Source organism: Nomascus leucogenys, chromosome 5 (genome assembly GCF_006542625.1).
Source record: "Nomascus leucogenys isolate Asia chromosome 5, Asia_NLE_v1, whole genome shotgun sequence".
Lineage (NCBI taxonomy): Eukaryota > Metazoa > Chordata > Mammalia > Primates > Hylobatidae > Nomascus > Nomascus leucogenys.
This window is the reverse complement of record NC_044385.1, coordinates 19,307,359-19,322,687: the sequence shown is the minus strand read 5'-3', so window position 1 is coordinate 19,322,687 and position 15,329 is coordinate 19,307,359. Positions and strand designations below refer to the sequence as shown.

The 15,329-nt window shown below is 46.2% G+C and overlaps 1 protein-coding gene across 1 annotated transcript; it reads left to right on the top strand.

Annotated features, from left to right (window-relative positions):
* Window positions 1-2,066: 2,066 nt before the first annotated feature.
* Window positions 2,067-13,602, top strand: RHOU (ras homolog family member U). The gene is made up of 3 exons (XM_003275151.4): window positions 2,067-2,946; window positions 4,621-4,679; window positions 10,216-13,602. The coding sequence occupies exons 1-3, from the start codon at window positions 2,685-2,687 to the stop codon at window positions 10,669-10,671; spliced, it is 777 nt and encodes a 258-aa protein (XP_003275199.2). The 5' UTR covers window positions 2,067-2,684; the 3' UTR covers window positions 10,672-13,602.
* The last annotated feature ends 1,727 nt before the right edge of the window (window positions 13,603-15,329 follow it).

Below are 15,329 nucleotides of genomic sequence, written 5' to 3'. Positions count from 1 at the left end.
TATTTTCTATAGGAACAATAGGAAGTGATGTCACACACAGGCGAACTTGCTTTTTGTTGTACTACTACAGCCTCATGTCCTTACAAACATGGGAATTCAGATCATTCATTTCATGTGATTTTTCTCCAAAAATGTATGATGCATTTATAACTGTATCTGCTGCATTTAGAGTACAGGTACATTTCTGACAAGAGAGAACTTCTGTTTTGATCAGGTATAGTAGAGAGAGCCAAACCTTCTCTAACAATGTTGTGTTTTTTTCTGTTTGTTTCTTTTTGAGACAGTGTCTCACTCTCACCCAGGCTAGAGTACACTGGCTGATCTCGACTTCCCAGGCTCAAGTGATCCTCCCACCTCAGCCTCTGGAGTATCTGGATTACAGGTGTGAGCCACCACACCCAGCTAATTTTTTTATTTTTGGTAGGGACAGGGTTTTGCCATGTTGGTCAGGCTGGTCTCGAACTTGTGGCCTCAACCGGTCTGACTGCTTCAGCCTCCCAAAGTGTTGGGATTACGGGCGTGAGCCACCGCACCAGCCGATATTAGGTGCTTTATGATGGAAAGAATTGCCAGACTAGCTTCCAGCTCTGCCCATCTCAAGCTCTGCTACTTTTTTGCTACTGGAACCCTTCTAGTGTTGGGGAAAGTAAGACAGTTAAGGACACCAATGTGACTCTCACAGAGGGTCGTAGGTATGTCAGTGTTAGCCATTCCTATACCTGAATGGCTAGCAACAACACATCTACATAGGAGAACTGTAAACCACATAAAAAATATATCCTGTCATCACGGCCAGGGCTAGGAAGAGGCAAGGCAGGTACCTGAGGCTCAAAACTTAACATTGGCACTTGCCTGACCCTGAGAGTAAGGGTCCTCTAAATTTGTTGTTTTTTGATATTGCCTCTGAATGCTCAATTTTTCATAAATTTTGCATCCTTGACATCCCCCTTATCTCACCTTCATCCTGATTCTGTATCCCATTACACTCAAACAACCTGTTTGGGTCTCCCCAACTTCACTTTCTTTGGCTGATCCCCAAAATCTTCATGGCCTCTTCAAAGTCACTCAATATGAGGATAAGTTAGAGTTAAAAAAGACAGTGAACATAACTGGTGGTGATCAAAATACTTTTTTTTTTTTCAAAATTTACAGAAACATATTACCATGTGTGCACATTGGTAGGTCTCCCAGCAATGTGAAAGTGTCCTTTGCAAGTCAGGGGTCCTGGATTCAAGCTTCTAACTTCTTGATAAATCCATCTCTGCATTCTGACCATGGCCATACGCTCAAGATTACGTTTATGATACTGACTTATTTTTGCCTCCAGGATTTTGGTTAGAAGCTCAGGCTCTGGGGCTAGACTATTTGGGTTTGGATCCTGGCACTGCCACTTACTAGCTTGTGGAATCCCAAAACGTTACTTAATATCTCTGTGCCTCAGGTGTTCTCATATGTAAATAATGTTAAGATTAAAAGAATTAGTTCTTGAAGAGTGCTTACAACAGTATCTGACCCATTATGAAAGTTCAGTATTTGTTATTGTTATTTTTACTGCCACTAGTATCAATATGTGTATTAATAATATGTGGCCCTTCTCACACCACACTGTACACCCCCAGGACTGTTGGTATTCTGACTTGGCCCAGAAAAGGCATCCTTTTTCTGAATGGACTGTTGATCACATGTAGAAGGAAGGCAGAGAGAGAAATGAATCAAAAGGAAACGGAATATTTTTTCAGACATATTAATGTCTCCGAATTACCTTTAAGTAAATGAAGGAATTGGGGCTATAAAAAATTTTCTGGAGCATACATGTACAAAGGTTCACGGCATGCCGAAGGAGAAAGTCAAAGGAGCATTCACAATGGAGCTGGCATCCTTTTGCTTCAAAATGAGAAAAATCACACGGTCAGCTGCAGTTAGACTTAAGGAAAAAAGCTGTCTGTTAATTCAATCTCATTTGCAGGACAGGCCTCCAGGACACTTCATTTTCCCCCCTGGGTGGAGCCGTGGCCAGCCGGGGGCTCCACAGAGAGGAATAGGAGGCGGCTCAGGCTTCCTGGCTCGCGTGGGCGCCAGAAAGCGGAACCTCCCGGGCCAGTCGCGCGGTGGTCACCCTCTCGGGAGCTGGGGAGGAGGCTGCCGAGGCTGGCCCGGCTCCTTCGGGCGCCGCTCCCCAGACCGGGTGCGCGGGGTTCCCCGGAACGTGTGTTCCAGGTCCTCCCGCGCCAGTGTTCGCAGTCCCCGCCTGCCTGGTCGCGGCGCCGCCTCGGGCGCGGGTGCAGGCTCGCGGCGCGCAGGCGGGGGGCGCTGTGGCCTTGGCGCGGGGATCCAGCCGCTCGGCCAGACCCGCCTCTTTTCCCTCCCCGCCCGCCCGCCCGGCCCCCACGCGTCGTGTCGCCGGGAAGCCGGGCGGAGACAGAGCGCTTGGGATCCACGGCGCTCGGACCGCTGTCCTCCAATCGCGCAGGGCAGAGCGGCTGGCGCCGCCGGAGCGCGGAGCCACGACCCTCCCCGGCCGCCTTTGTCTATCAGCCGTGCGGCCCGGAACCGCCACTCTCCGGGGCCGGGGACGCGCCCGCAGCTGTCGGTGACAGCTCCTCCCTACCGCAACCCTCCGGGGCGGAGGAGCGGTCGGGCCGGGCCCTGCTAGCCCGCGACCGCAAGCCCGCGCTCGCGGATCGATGCCCCCGCAGCAGGGGGACCCCGCGTTCCCCGACCGCTGCGAGGCGCCTCCGGTGCCGCCGCGTCGGGAGCGCGGTGGACGCGGTGGACGGGGGCCTGGGGAGCCGGGCGGTCGGGGGCGCGCGGGGGGTGCTGAGGGGCGCGGCGTCAAGTGCGTGCTGGTCGGCGACGGCGCGGTGGGCAAGACGAGCCTGGTGGTGAGCTACACCACCAACGGCTACCCCACCGAATACATCCCCACTGCCTTCGACAACTTCTCCGGTGAGCGGGCCGGGGGGCCGGGGGGCCGGGGCCGGGGGCGCGTGGCCGCGGTCCGCCCAGGGGAAGGAGGGTGGCGTGAGGGTCGCGGGGTTCCCAAGGGGGCTGCAGGGCCCCGGGCGCGGCTCCAGCTGGGAAGCCGGAGAAATGAGGAGTGCAGGACGTTTCCTGAGTCTCAGGGACTGGGCAAGCACAGAGCTAACACGAAAGGACCACGGCGGAATGGGCTTGGAGAGAGGAGGGCGGAGGGGCAGTCAGAGCCGTTGCCAAAAGAAAAAAAAAATCTCACAATTTAAGCAACAGATAAGCAGGAGTGAAACAGGTTGAGTTCAGGGTGCCCGGTCAGTTTGCTGTATAGAGCAAAGTTTCCTGAGGGCGACGTCGCTGGCGCCGCTGCAGAGTTTCAATCAGAAGGTGACGCGCAGGTGCCTTTACCTGAGCGTCGCTCCTTTCCTTTTAAAAGGCGGCTCAGCTCATAAGGGGCGTCTCCACTTTAAAGAGCCGCGGAGACGCCGGGAAAACACTTGATTTAGTGAAAAAGCGCGAGCGGCCCTCGTGAAGGCTTAGGTTTGGATGAAACCTGGAGAGTAAACACCATTTCTTTCTTCTGAGCCCCACTACCTTCCCTGCCCACTTGGACTCGGATTCTGATTGTTGGTATCTTTTCAGGATCCCTTTAAGCTACTTAAAGCTCCTATGTACCGCGTGCGATGTCATTTCCCTTGGTAGATACAAAGAGAAAGGAATTCTCTATCTTGATATTCAGGTCTTTTTGAAATTTAAGAAAAAGTTAAAATTCACAGAAGCTAGTATGAAACACTTAACTGTCTTGCTTCTTAAAAAAAAGTTGCTTCTCTGACCTTCCTTTCATCCCAAAGGTACCCTAGAGAAATGGGTGCTGTGCTGGTGGGTTCCCACCGCAGGGTATTGTTTCTTCCCCTCCCCCCACCCCACCCCTGCAGCTGACTAGTATAAATATTTAGAAACAATTAGAAAGTTGTGTAGAAAGAGACAAGACTGACTGCTTAATTAAAATAGAAACCTCGACAACATGTCCTGCTGCAGGCCTCTCCACACTCCCCGAGTCCCCGGATCCTAGTGGAAAGGTGGGCATGGCTTTCTTTTTTCTTTTTTAATCCTCCTTTTGACCTGACATAGAGATAAGGAGTGCCCTCATTTTTTAAACAGGACAATGTGGGCAGCCTGTGTTTGCACATGTTCTCAAAACACGCTAGAATTTTATGATAAATCCTGAAGTTGGGGAACCTTTCCCAAGGGAAAACAGAATTATTTGTGAGGTTTTCCACTGATTTAAAACTGCAGGGTTGTTTCCCATTTACCCCCAGTGTTGTTTGTAGGTCCTTTGAAACAAGTGTGACAGGAAAATAAATCTTCCAGGACTGGGAGAAAAGCATAGGCCTTTCTGGGGGCACCATCAAAGGGTTCGGGGATTTGTTGCCTGGTTCATGGCAATGGAGTGACTTGCCAGGCCTGGGTTTGTATACAAAAATGCCTCCACAGGGCCTCCTTGTTTTCGGCTAGTCTTTAATTCATTAGAGGACCTAGAATAGGAGCAGAGGGGTTTGGAGTGAGAATGATAGTGAAAGCTAAAACTATTAGTATTCCGAAAGGGGTTAAAAGACACCTCCTGATTGTCATTTTGGTTTTGTTTTTAAGCGGTGGTGTCTGTGGATGGGCGGCCTGTGAGACTCCAACTCTGTGACACTGCGGGACAGGTCAGTATCATGTTACAGCTCAGTGCTGGGAAAGGAAACAGCCTTTTAAAGATTTCCAAATAACCTTTGATTCCCTCAGTCAGTAACTGGGTCATTCTAAAGCCTCATGAAGTGGACCCACCCCTGCTGTTGGCCCCTCTCTGAGGGTGGGCAGGGGCCAGGTGTTGGCGGGCAGGAAGCAGAGGAAGATGCCTCCAAACTAATAAAGCAGGGTTTGGCCCAGCTGCGTAGCCAGGCAAGGGAGGAAGCAGTGTCAAGAACAGCTCTTGTAGGAGTTTCTATTGCTTACTCCCTGGTTTTTATGAAAAAATGTCAGTGATGCTTTGTTGTCATTTCCCAAACTAAGTGAGTGATATCTTATGATCGTTTCATTAAAGGCCAGTGAGTCAGATATTTAAGAAATTTGCTCAAGAGAAAGATGGAATTTACATCACTAAGGGTTAATATTTCCCTTCCTGAGCTATGGTTTGACTCGCTAGGACCAGCCCCATCCCTTGAAGCACAGATACATTTGTCAGAGCAGACTTAAGCCGGAGGGATGAACTAACTGGGCTTATTCTATCCAAATTGTGAACGCTGGTTCTTGTTTCGAGGGCCGGGTACTTGGAGGAAATAGCCAGGGAGTGTAGGGTTCCCTCTGTGTTCCCCAGAAGAAACCCCCTTGGTAGGTACTAGAGTCATTGAAGTCAGGCTGTGCCTTGGGAACACCCAGGGGTACTTGATTTTGGCAAAGTGATAGTTAATGAACTTGTCTCTCTAGTATGTTCTAGAGTTCAGCAAAGTTCCAGGGGTACTTTATAGGCAGGTGAAAGTGCCCCCTTCACTTTCTGAGGTGCCATCGCATGACTATCTGTGTTTATGAAGGCATTGGCTTTCCACTGCCCCCCGGAGCCTCATCTAAGCCAGAGCTTCCAAGTTGCTCACCTACTCTGGGACAGCAGATTCAGAGCTGAGGACAGATCTTATTTTTTAAACCTCAAGATGACATAAGACCGGGAAGCCTTGATCTCCAAGGAACACTGGGCTGGTGCAGGCCATAGCTTGGGAGCACTTCAGCTTGGAAAAACCAAGCACTGTCCATATTGTATTGTCTGTAGAAAAAAATCAGGCTGGGTGTGGTGGCTCATGCTGTTTGGGAGGCTGAGGTGGGAGGATTGCATGAGGCCAGGAATTTGAGACCAGCCTGGGTAGCACAGCAAGACATCATCTCTACAAAATAAAAAAATTAGCCTGGTGTGGTGGCACTGCCTGTAGTCCCAGCCACCAGCCACTCAGGAGGCTGAGGTGAGACGATCGCTTGAACCCAGGAGTTTGAGGCTGTAGTGAGCTATGATGGTGCCACTGCACTCCAGCCTGGGCGACAGAGCAAGATCCTGTCTCTTGGGAAAAAAAAAAAAAGAAAAATCAAAGAATACAGTCACTTCTAGCACTGAATCTTTCTGAATGCCATGGTGGTATTTATAATTCGAGCTTCTTTTCTTTGTATGAAGTGAGAATGCTTTGCCTACCAGGGGGTCAGGTTTTCTGAGTTTTAAAACATGGGTGGCCGGGTGCGGTGACTCACGCCTGTAATCCCAGCACTTTGGGGGGCTGAGATGGGTGGATCACGAGGTCAGGAGTTCAAGACCAGCCTGGCCAAGATGGTGAAACCCCGTCTCTACTAAAAATACAAAAATTAGCTGGGTGTGGTGGCGGGCGCCTGTAATCCCAGCTACTCAGGAGCCTGAGGCAGAGAGTTGCTTGAACCCGGGAGGCGGAGGTTGCAGTGAGCCGAGATTCCATCACTGCCCTGCAGCCTGGGTGACAGAGTGAGATTCTGTCTCAAAAAAAATAAAACGCGGGCAGAGGAACATTTCAGTAAACATAGCCATCTGACTTGCTGAAGTCAGACCCTGAGGGTAAGACGGAAGTCAGGAAAATACAGGAAGTCCAAAGGCACAGTTAGCAGGGAGCCTTACGGGGTGGAGCAGAAGCTCAGTGCACCTACCTGCCCCAGGATGTCACTCAAATATCACTGTCCTTTGGGCTCCCCATAAGTGTTGGCTCTTCAAGCAGGATGCAGCTTCTTGAGCTGGGCTTTTATGCCCAGTGCCCAGCATAGTGCCTGGCAGATAGCACGGCTTAATCTCGTGGTTTTAGAATGGATGAACCAGAGGAGGACCAGGTGGTGGGGGTACAAACATAAGTCATGGGCCTGCCCCTTAATAGACTTACAGTGTAGAGGGAAGACAAATGGAAGCTTGTGAAGGAGCAAGCAAAGGGAAGAAAAGAGGCTCAGGCTTAGAGGTGCAGGCTGGTTGGGCCTGGCAGAAAACCTCTGAGCACAGTTTTGAAAGGCAAATAGGAATTTTACCAAAAAAATTTGCAAAAATGACTCTGAATCATCAAGGAAGAGTTAAATTGTTCCTGTTTAAAAATCAGGGAAGCACAAGCATCACTTTAAAAGTATTTTTGCACAAAAAAGTTTATAATTAGGGAAAAACGAAGGTTTTGGTGCTACATTTGTAAGTTTCAGTTTATTTGGAAATTATTCTTCTGGCCTCTCAGCAATATTTTCAATGAGATTTACTATTTCTTAACCTTTGTGTACTGGTTAGAAGAGTATACCCAATTAAATAATGAATAAGACCACTGTCTAAAAAGTTATAGAAAACCAACTTCAAAAACTATGAAAAATACACTGCTGGTAAGATAAGTCAGTTGTTTTTGTTTTTGTTTTCCTGATCCCCCGTTTATAAATAAGTCTTTGTTTAGACTACTAGCCAAGGTGGTCAAAGTGGTAGTTCTTTTCTACTCTCCCTAGTCCTGATCTGATAAAATACATTTTAGGGAACTTGCTGTGATACCTGCCAAGTTTCCTTATGGAGGAAGGAACACATACCTCTTCTAGGCAGTTGACATAAGAGCCTTGAGGGTTAAGTGACTCCACTGACCTCCACTTCAGATGCCTGGAGAATCAATGTGAGCACAGATAGGCTGGAACTTGGGGCTGTGGAGCTAGAGTGTGGGTTTCCCACAGAAGTTGTTGGGAGCAGAGTATGGATGGCTCTACATGCTGAAGAAATCACTTCTTGTACTTTTGGCTTTTCTTGTTAGGGAGGGTAGGCGAGTCTATAAGATGTCAAAAGGAGTTTTTAACACTGCTCTTACAGTCTCACTCAAGGGCAGATTGATCAGAGACAGACCGGAGACTTGAAAAAACATACCTTTGGCATAAGAGAAAAAAGTATTGCTGAAATAGGAGTAGTTCACTGGAGAATTGCCAATAGAAGCTGAAAATTCTTCAGCCTTTTGACCCATAAGGTACTTGGAAAAATCTTACACTGAAAAAAAAAAAAAAATCAAGTTGCAGCTAGACCAGAGGGATGTAGAATCCAGTCTCGTTTCTCTGCCCCGCCCACCCTGATCAGACTCCTGTGCAGTGTCTGTACCACAGACCTGGCAAGCACATGCAAATTGCTTGGCCTCAGAACGCCTTTTCTTAAGGGTGCATTCCAGTTGTCCTCATTGCACGTGTGTATTGCATTATTTCATCAGATATCTAAGGTTTCTGGTCAGGCACTGAGCAGGAGGGTCTAATTTCTGTTTTATTTCTCAAGCCCCTTAGCCAGAATCCCAAGAGATCTGGGGAGATAGCTTTCCAAAGCCCACTCAGAAGGCTCAGCCCTTGTGCTTGCCTTTATTTTTCTCAGTAATGCAACCCCAGATACCAGGGCACAGCCAGGGGTGCAGCTACCTGAGGGGGCTGCCTTAATACTGGTCTCAGTTTTATGCTTCTTTCTTTGAGGCCCTCTAAGAACAGAGGGAGCATTCCATTAAAAGATCTTCATGACTGAGCCATAGTCTACCTGGCTGTGTTTCTGTGTTTATTTATTCATCACAAAGTTGGCATGGAGAAACTTAAGTCATTCTTTTTCTTTTTAAAAATTTTTTTTAGAGAGAGGGGTCTTGCTATGTCACCCAGGCTGGTCTCAAACTCCAGGGCTCAAGTGATCCCCCTGCCTCAGCTTCCCAAGTAACTGTTGACTATAGGCACGTGTCACCACATTTGGCTAAGTCATTCTTTTTCAACTTTCGCTTACAGAAGCCTCACAAGTGACATTCTGAAATACCATATTGATTGCTGAGCATTTTAGCTGGTTGACTTTAATGTGATTAGTTCGTTGGTTGTCCTCCCGTAATTGAAACATGGAGCCTCAAATTAAGAAAGTGCATTCCAATAAGTTACAGGTTTCTTTTATACCAAGAGAAAAAAGCCACGGATGGAGTATAATGTAGATGCAAATAGTACTTGGTAAATAATCGGAGTGTGTCAATTGAGTAATGAAAAACATGAATGGCATTGAACTTTTTCTTGTCATTGGGAAATTATTTGCACCTGAGGATGGTTGGCACCAAAAGATAAACATTTTAAATAGGAAAGAGTAAATATTTTTCTACAAAAGACTTGAGCAAAAGTTTTCACTTAGCTGAATATGGTGCTACAGGAAACTACAGGATGTTTTCTATAAAGAAATGGCAATTTGGAGACCAACGTCTGTCTGTTCACAACCAAATCCCCTCGTCTGCCACTGTGCCTTGAGTGTAGGTGATGTTCAGTGTGTCTGTTAAGTGGATGACCGCGGGAGAGCATTGGCAGCACAACCGTTGGTTTATTTGTAATCAACTCTAACTTATCCTATCCACTTCTCTATACTTTAAGGGTAAGGTGGGTGTGCCTATTTTCCAGTTCTTACCTGTCCAAAGCACTGTACCTGGAGGCCATGGGTATTGGCAAGGATAAAGGAAGTAGGAGAAAATGAAGGAAGGAGGGAGGAGGAGAAGATACAGTCAAAATGAGGATGTATTAACCAGTGTCTATAAGTGGCATTGAGAAGCACAAGTTTTCTGAGTCACTGATGACAGTGGACTGACAAAGGTCCTCAACTCCATTTCTGGTCTGGCCTTGAGTCTGATTAGCATTACTCTGCGTTGCTGTGTATAGTGTGGGCAGAGCATGTGCACCGTGCAGATGGGATGAAATTGGCATCACTCAGAGCTGTTGTGGGGAAAGGCAGGGCTGGATTGGTAAAGAGACGAGCTGTGTTCATAGACTGGGGTTGAGTGGGAGTGTTGAGGATCAATATGGGTGTGGTCTGAATTTTAGAAAAGTAGCTAAGTACCAAGAGTTGAGAGTAAGTTTGGGTTACACTTAGCTGAAGGCTTAAGTCCATTTTATTTCTAGAACCCACCTGCTTTGAGCACTTTTTCTATGTTAAGCTGCAAGTAGGTCTTGAGTGTTGATGAACACGTTGAACGTGTTTGGCAGTGTTCAGACCATAGCTGGCCCTGAAAGCAGATGGCTGCCACACCTTCGCTGGTGCGCTGGCCCCGCTTGGGTAAACAGTAGGATCGTTTCAAGGATGCTGGCTCTTCCTTCTAGAACCAGTGGGTCTTCTATCACCTGCCAGACCCTTTCATGAAAAATGTGAAGATGATCTTTTTACTGAGGAGAATTCATGAAAACATAACTTTTGGGTACTTTGCTTGGTCGCAGGATGAATTTGACAAGCTGAGGCCTCTCTGCTACACCAACACAGACATCTTCCTGCTCTGCTTCAGTGTCGTGAGCCCCTCATCCTTCCAGAATGTCAGTGAGAAATGGGTGCCGGAGATTCGATGCCACTGTCCTAAAGCCCCCATCATCCTAGTTGGAACGCAGTCAGATCTCAGAGAAGACGTCAAAGTCCTCATTGAGTTGGACAAATGCAAAGAAAAGCCAGTGCCTGAAGAGGCGGCTAAGCTGTGCGCTGAGGAAATCAAAGCCGCCTCCTACATCGAGTGTTCAGCCTTGACTCAAAAAAACCTCAAAGAGGTCTTTGATGCAGCCATCGTCGCTGGCATTCAATACTCGGACACTCAGCAACAGCCAAAGAAGTCTAAAAGCAGGACTCCAGATAAAATGAAAAACCTCTCCAAGTCCTGGTGGAAGAAGTACTGCTGTTTCGTATGATGCTGGCAAGACACCCAGAAAGGCTATTTTCAGATGAAATCGATATTAGAAGCTATATTAGCTGAAACAACTTTTACTGCGTAGAGCCCATATCGAGAGTGTGTGTATATGTATTATAGGAGGAGCCCTCAATTTTATGTATTCTTTCTTGCCTTTAATTTCCTTCTTGTTTGTTTGAGCTTAGGGATGAGATACTTATGCAAGATATTTTTGAAGTAAATTAAACATTTTTCACATCTCTGGAAATTTAGAGTTCTAGACCTCTGGTTAATTTATATCTGATATGAGGAAGACACCTCTAATCTGGATGTCAAGAATGAAGTTCTGCTACATTATAATGTACAGAAGAGCAAAAGGGAGGAATGCTACGGTTAACCCTCTCTTGATTAAGGGCTACTTAATGCACATTGCATTATGTACACAGGTCAACCATGGTAACAACAGTTCTTAGCTTTGAAACTCCATGCAAACCATGCCTTTTTTTTTAAGGAGCAAAAATCTGAGAAAAAAAAATGAGAGAGCTCTGCCTACAAAACCTCAAACCAGTCACTTTTGTCAATTGCTAATACCCAGTTGCTTATGATTTAAAAACAACCAACAGAAAACATCCCACTGACTGTGTGGCACTCTGTAGACAAAAAAGGAAACTTGCTTATTGGGACTTTTCTTTCTTAGACCAGTTGTGTTGACACATATGAACATAGACAAAGTGCTATGCGGAGGAAAGCAAGTGTTGGTCAGTAGTCCTCATGTTTTAGGGAGTGGTTCCTGTGGAGATCAGAAAGTGACATTTGCTTTCGGTACTGTAATACGTGCACCAAGCTGCCTCAATCCTAGGTAACGAGGGCGACAGGGAGCACCTATCTGGATTATTTTTAAACTTCCACACTCAAGCTGTCTCTTCGGCAGGGAGGTGAATACTCTTGAAAGGCCAACAGCAAGTGTTTGTGGGACACAACACAGATCATTTTTTCTTAAGTCAGCCAAGATGTACTTCTCTGTATGCACACCCATGCACACTCATGCACACAGATACATAGGTCTGTATGGCTGTATTTGCTGTTGATTCAGAATTTCACACAGTTAATGGGGAAAAGCATGGCCACAAAAACAGATGCTAGGAAGCTTGGCTTCCTCTTCTTGTTGACCCTTTTTTGAACCAACATCTTTTTTATTATATTCAGAGCATGTTTTTAAGTGTATCTTAATATATACATTTTTGAGGACATCTTAAATCTAAACAAAAAATTTAAAAAAATCTCTTGAAACCTGTTAAAACAACCAGTTAAAGCCACAGATGGCTTTCAGGGCAGTAGCAGCAGTGGACTCCGAGGACTCCTGAGGGGCGGGGCATGTAGCCAGCCAGGTGCATGCCGGGACCATGGCCCCCATGCTTGGCTGCTTCCTGTGACAGTGAAATACATCCTTCAAGGTGGCAGCTGTTAGGGCTGAATCTTCTGGAGAAAAAAGTGCCGTCTCAGGAGAATAGTCTTTACTCTGGTAGGGATGCTACCGAGACACCACAAGGCAGCCTAAACACTCAGTTGCAGTGTCGGGCTTGCGGTGGGTGACCCAGAGCCACCAAAGTCACATCCACGACTAACGAGGGAAGTCTGTAAAGCCAGTTAGATAGAAGAGTTTTATTTTTCTGTGGGTTTTGTGTTGTCTTTTTTATATTCAAAAGAAATCCACTTTGTGTTTTTCTATAGAAAAAGTAAAAGATCAGGTTATACTTTAGGTTAGGGGTTCTATTTATTCCTGTTAGTAAATAAAATTAACAAATTTCTTTGTTTAACAAAAGATTAATCTTTAAACCACTAAAATACATAGACTGTTAACTATTGATTATTCAACACATTGGAATTGATGTTGGTCATAGTTTCCTGAAGCATTTAGTTACAACCTGAAGGAATAAAATGATTTGTGGAAATGCTTAAAATAGACCTAATTGAATACAGTCTCATCTTGCTGCGCCTGGCTTACCTATCTGTGGAAAGCTAGGCTTCCCAGGCTGGGCTCTGCCTGTCTGGTGTCTGGAGGTGTGGGAGGGAACATGAGGTATTTAACTGGTAAGCGATTTGAAACACTATTTTTATATTAAAGTAAATGGCATGGAGTATAGTGCAAATTCATTTTTAAGATAGGACACAAAACTTGAAAGAAGTTGTATGCATGTGACAGTGTATGGGGCTGCAGTTGGTCTCCCTGGAGGGGACTTCCACACCTCCTGCCTTTAGGCCACGGGTGGAAAGTGCTTAGTGAAGTACACCTGTGTGGCCCAGTTCTGAAAGCTTTATACAGTTGAATTTTAACTGGGGTTGATAACACCTTGGACTGTTAGTGTTAAAAATCTAGTGGGTTGACCTTTAAATGCAACAGTTTTTAAAATATATTGCTGCATTTTATAGAATAGTAAAGGTACGATTATACTTGAGATTTTCCTCCATTTTTATTTCTTTGTGAACATAGAGTTTGGGGCCGAAAATGTTTTTAAAGTATGTGTTTGAGTTAAATATAAAGTTGATTCACTTCAAAGCTAAAAAATTGTTAAACTTGCAGCTTGGTATTGCAGAGAAGATTTTATAAGAATTTTGCTTTAGAGAATGCCACTTTGGCTGAACTACAAGTGTAGGCCACCATTATAATTTAAAAATACGGCATACTTCAAAACTGTTTGTTATCTCTTGTTACCATGTATGTATAAATGGACCTTTTATAACCTTGTTCTCTGCTTGACAGACTCAAGAGAAACTACCCAGGTATTACACAAGCCAAAATGGGAGCAAGGCCTTCTCTCCAGACTATCGTAACCTGGTGCCTTACCAAGTTGTGCTTTTCAGTTTTCAAGTGTAAATGATGTTGAGCAGAATGTTGTGCTTGAAAATGCTATAAATGAGATGGTATGAAATAAATCCTGACTTATGGATATAATGGCTCTTGCCTTTTCTATCAAAGAATTTTGTTGGAGGTGTTTAGCCACATCTTGAAGCAGCACTAGTTGGGAAGCATCGTGGCTTATACTGAGAGGTGTTTTGGGAATGCATCTCCAACCAATTTGAAGCACTTATTCATTCAGCATGGGGTTTTCGAATTCTGGAGCCACAGTCTGACAATAAGCACCCGCTGACTACATGTTCCTCACAGATTGTGTGCTGATGTCCCAGTGTGTTGGAGGGAGCACTATTCTTGGAGCCAAGAGTCCAGGCTCAGAGAAGCACTAGTGTGAGATGAAGCTGAGACAGCCAGCGATCTGAGCCTCAGTTTCCTCATCTGGAAACAGTACTGCCTTTCTCATCAGGCTATCTGAATCCTGAATGTGCAGAGGAGACATCCAAGATCTGTAAATCACCATGAAAGAGGTTAGAGTCAAAGACACCGTGAGCCCTTACCAGCTGTAGAGCTGAAGACCAGGGTTCCCAGGTTCTGAGGGTGCCGAGAGGTGCTGCTGTGTTCTGTGTGATTTCTTCAGGTTGTTGAAGTCAGTCAGTCTTCCCATCATGCTGTGAGGATCAGCCCTTTTACTGAGGGTGTCGGGAAATGGGACCCTGGGGAGACGACTATTCTGAGGGGCTGGAAGTCTTCTTGCTTTCACCCTCCAGCCTCAAGGTCATCCCGTGAAGGATGGAGCCATCCACTTTGCTCCACATGGCACTGCATAGGCCATGATATAACTTTTATGAGTACCCACCAGATGTTCAGCCACAATGAATGAGAAGACTGCATGGCATGCAACTGAAACTACTGTACCACCTAATTCCACACATGGCTGGGGAGTGCCAAAAGCACCCCAGGCACTGGTTTCCCGGCCTCCACAAGGCAGCTGACCCCAGCCCAGAGGGACTCAGAGGTTTCTCCATACCCAGTCCCAGTCTGTCTCCCATGTCTTGGCCGGGCCTTCCTGGGACACATGGAAAGAGCATCCAGCCACTGTAGGGGAGGTGACCATGTGCTTCACCAAGGCATTTATGGATTCGAAGGGAGTGAAGGAATGAGAAGCATCTGGGAGAAAAGTGTTCTAAAAGGAAAGAAGGTTCAAAGGCTCCAAGGCAGAAGGACACCTGATATGTCCCAGAGGCCAGTCTGAACAAGATAAAAGGAGTGCAGAGAGAGATAGGGAGATGATGTCAGGATGGTGATAATGGGAGGTGATGGTGGCAACCAGGGACATGGGGAGGAGTCAGGCTGCTTGGGCTTGAATTCTGGCTCTGCCGCTTACTGGTTCTGATTCCTTAAGCTACTTAACCTTTTACCCCTTCTGAGTCTAAACAACTTTCTAACCTCTCAAGTGGATAAGCATGGCACCTACCCAATCAGCTGATGCTTTCATCCTCTGATCAAATGAGTTTATGGATGTAAAGCGCTGGCACACAGTAAGCACTCAGTAAATGCTCACTCTGCATGGTCTTCCTAATAGACCCCTTTCAATGATTCCTTTAATTTCCTTCACAGCAGGACCCTCAGTCCATCAGCTCAGGTCCCCGTGGGCATCCCACTGAGATGACAATTGACTCCTAAGGGTTTCCATCTTCATTTCTATTAAATTTTATGAGGCTTACACTTTTAATGGATAACACGGCAATCATTTTTTTCATTTCCACTCATTTTTATAAAATCAGAGCAACATTATACAGATCACACTCCTTGTTGCACAGGCTGGC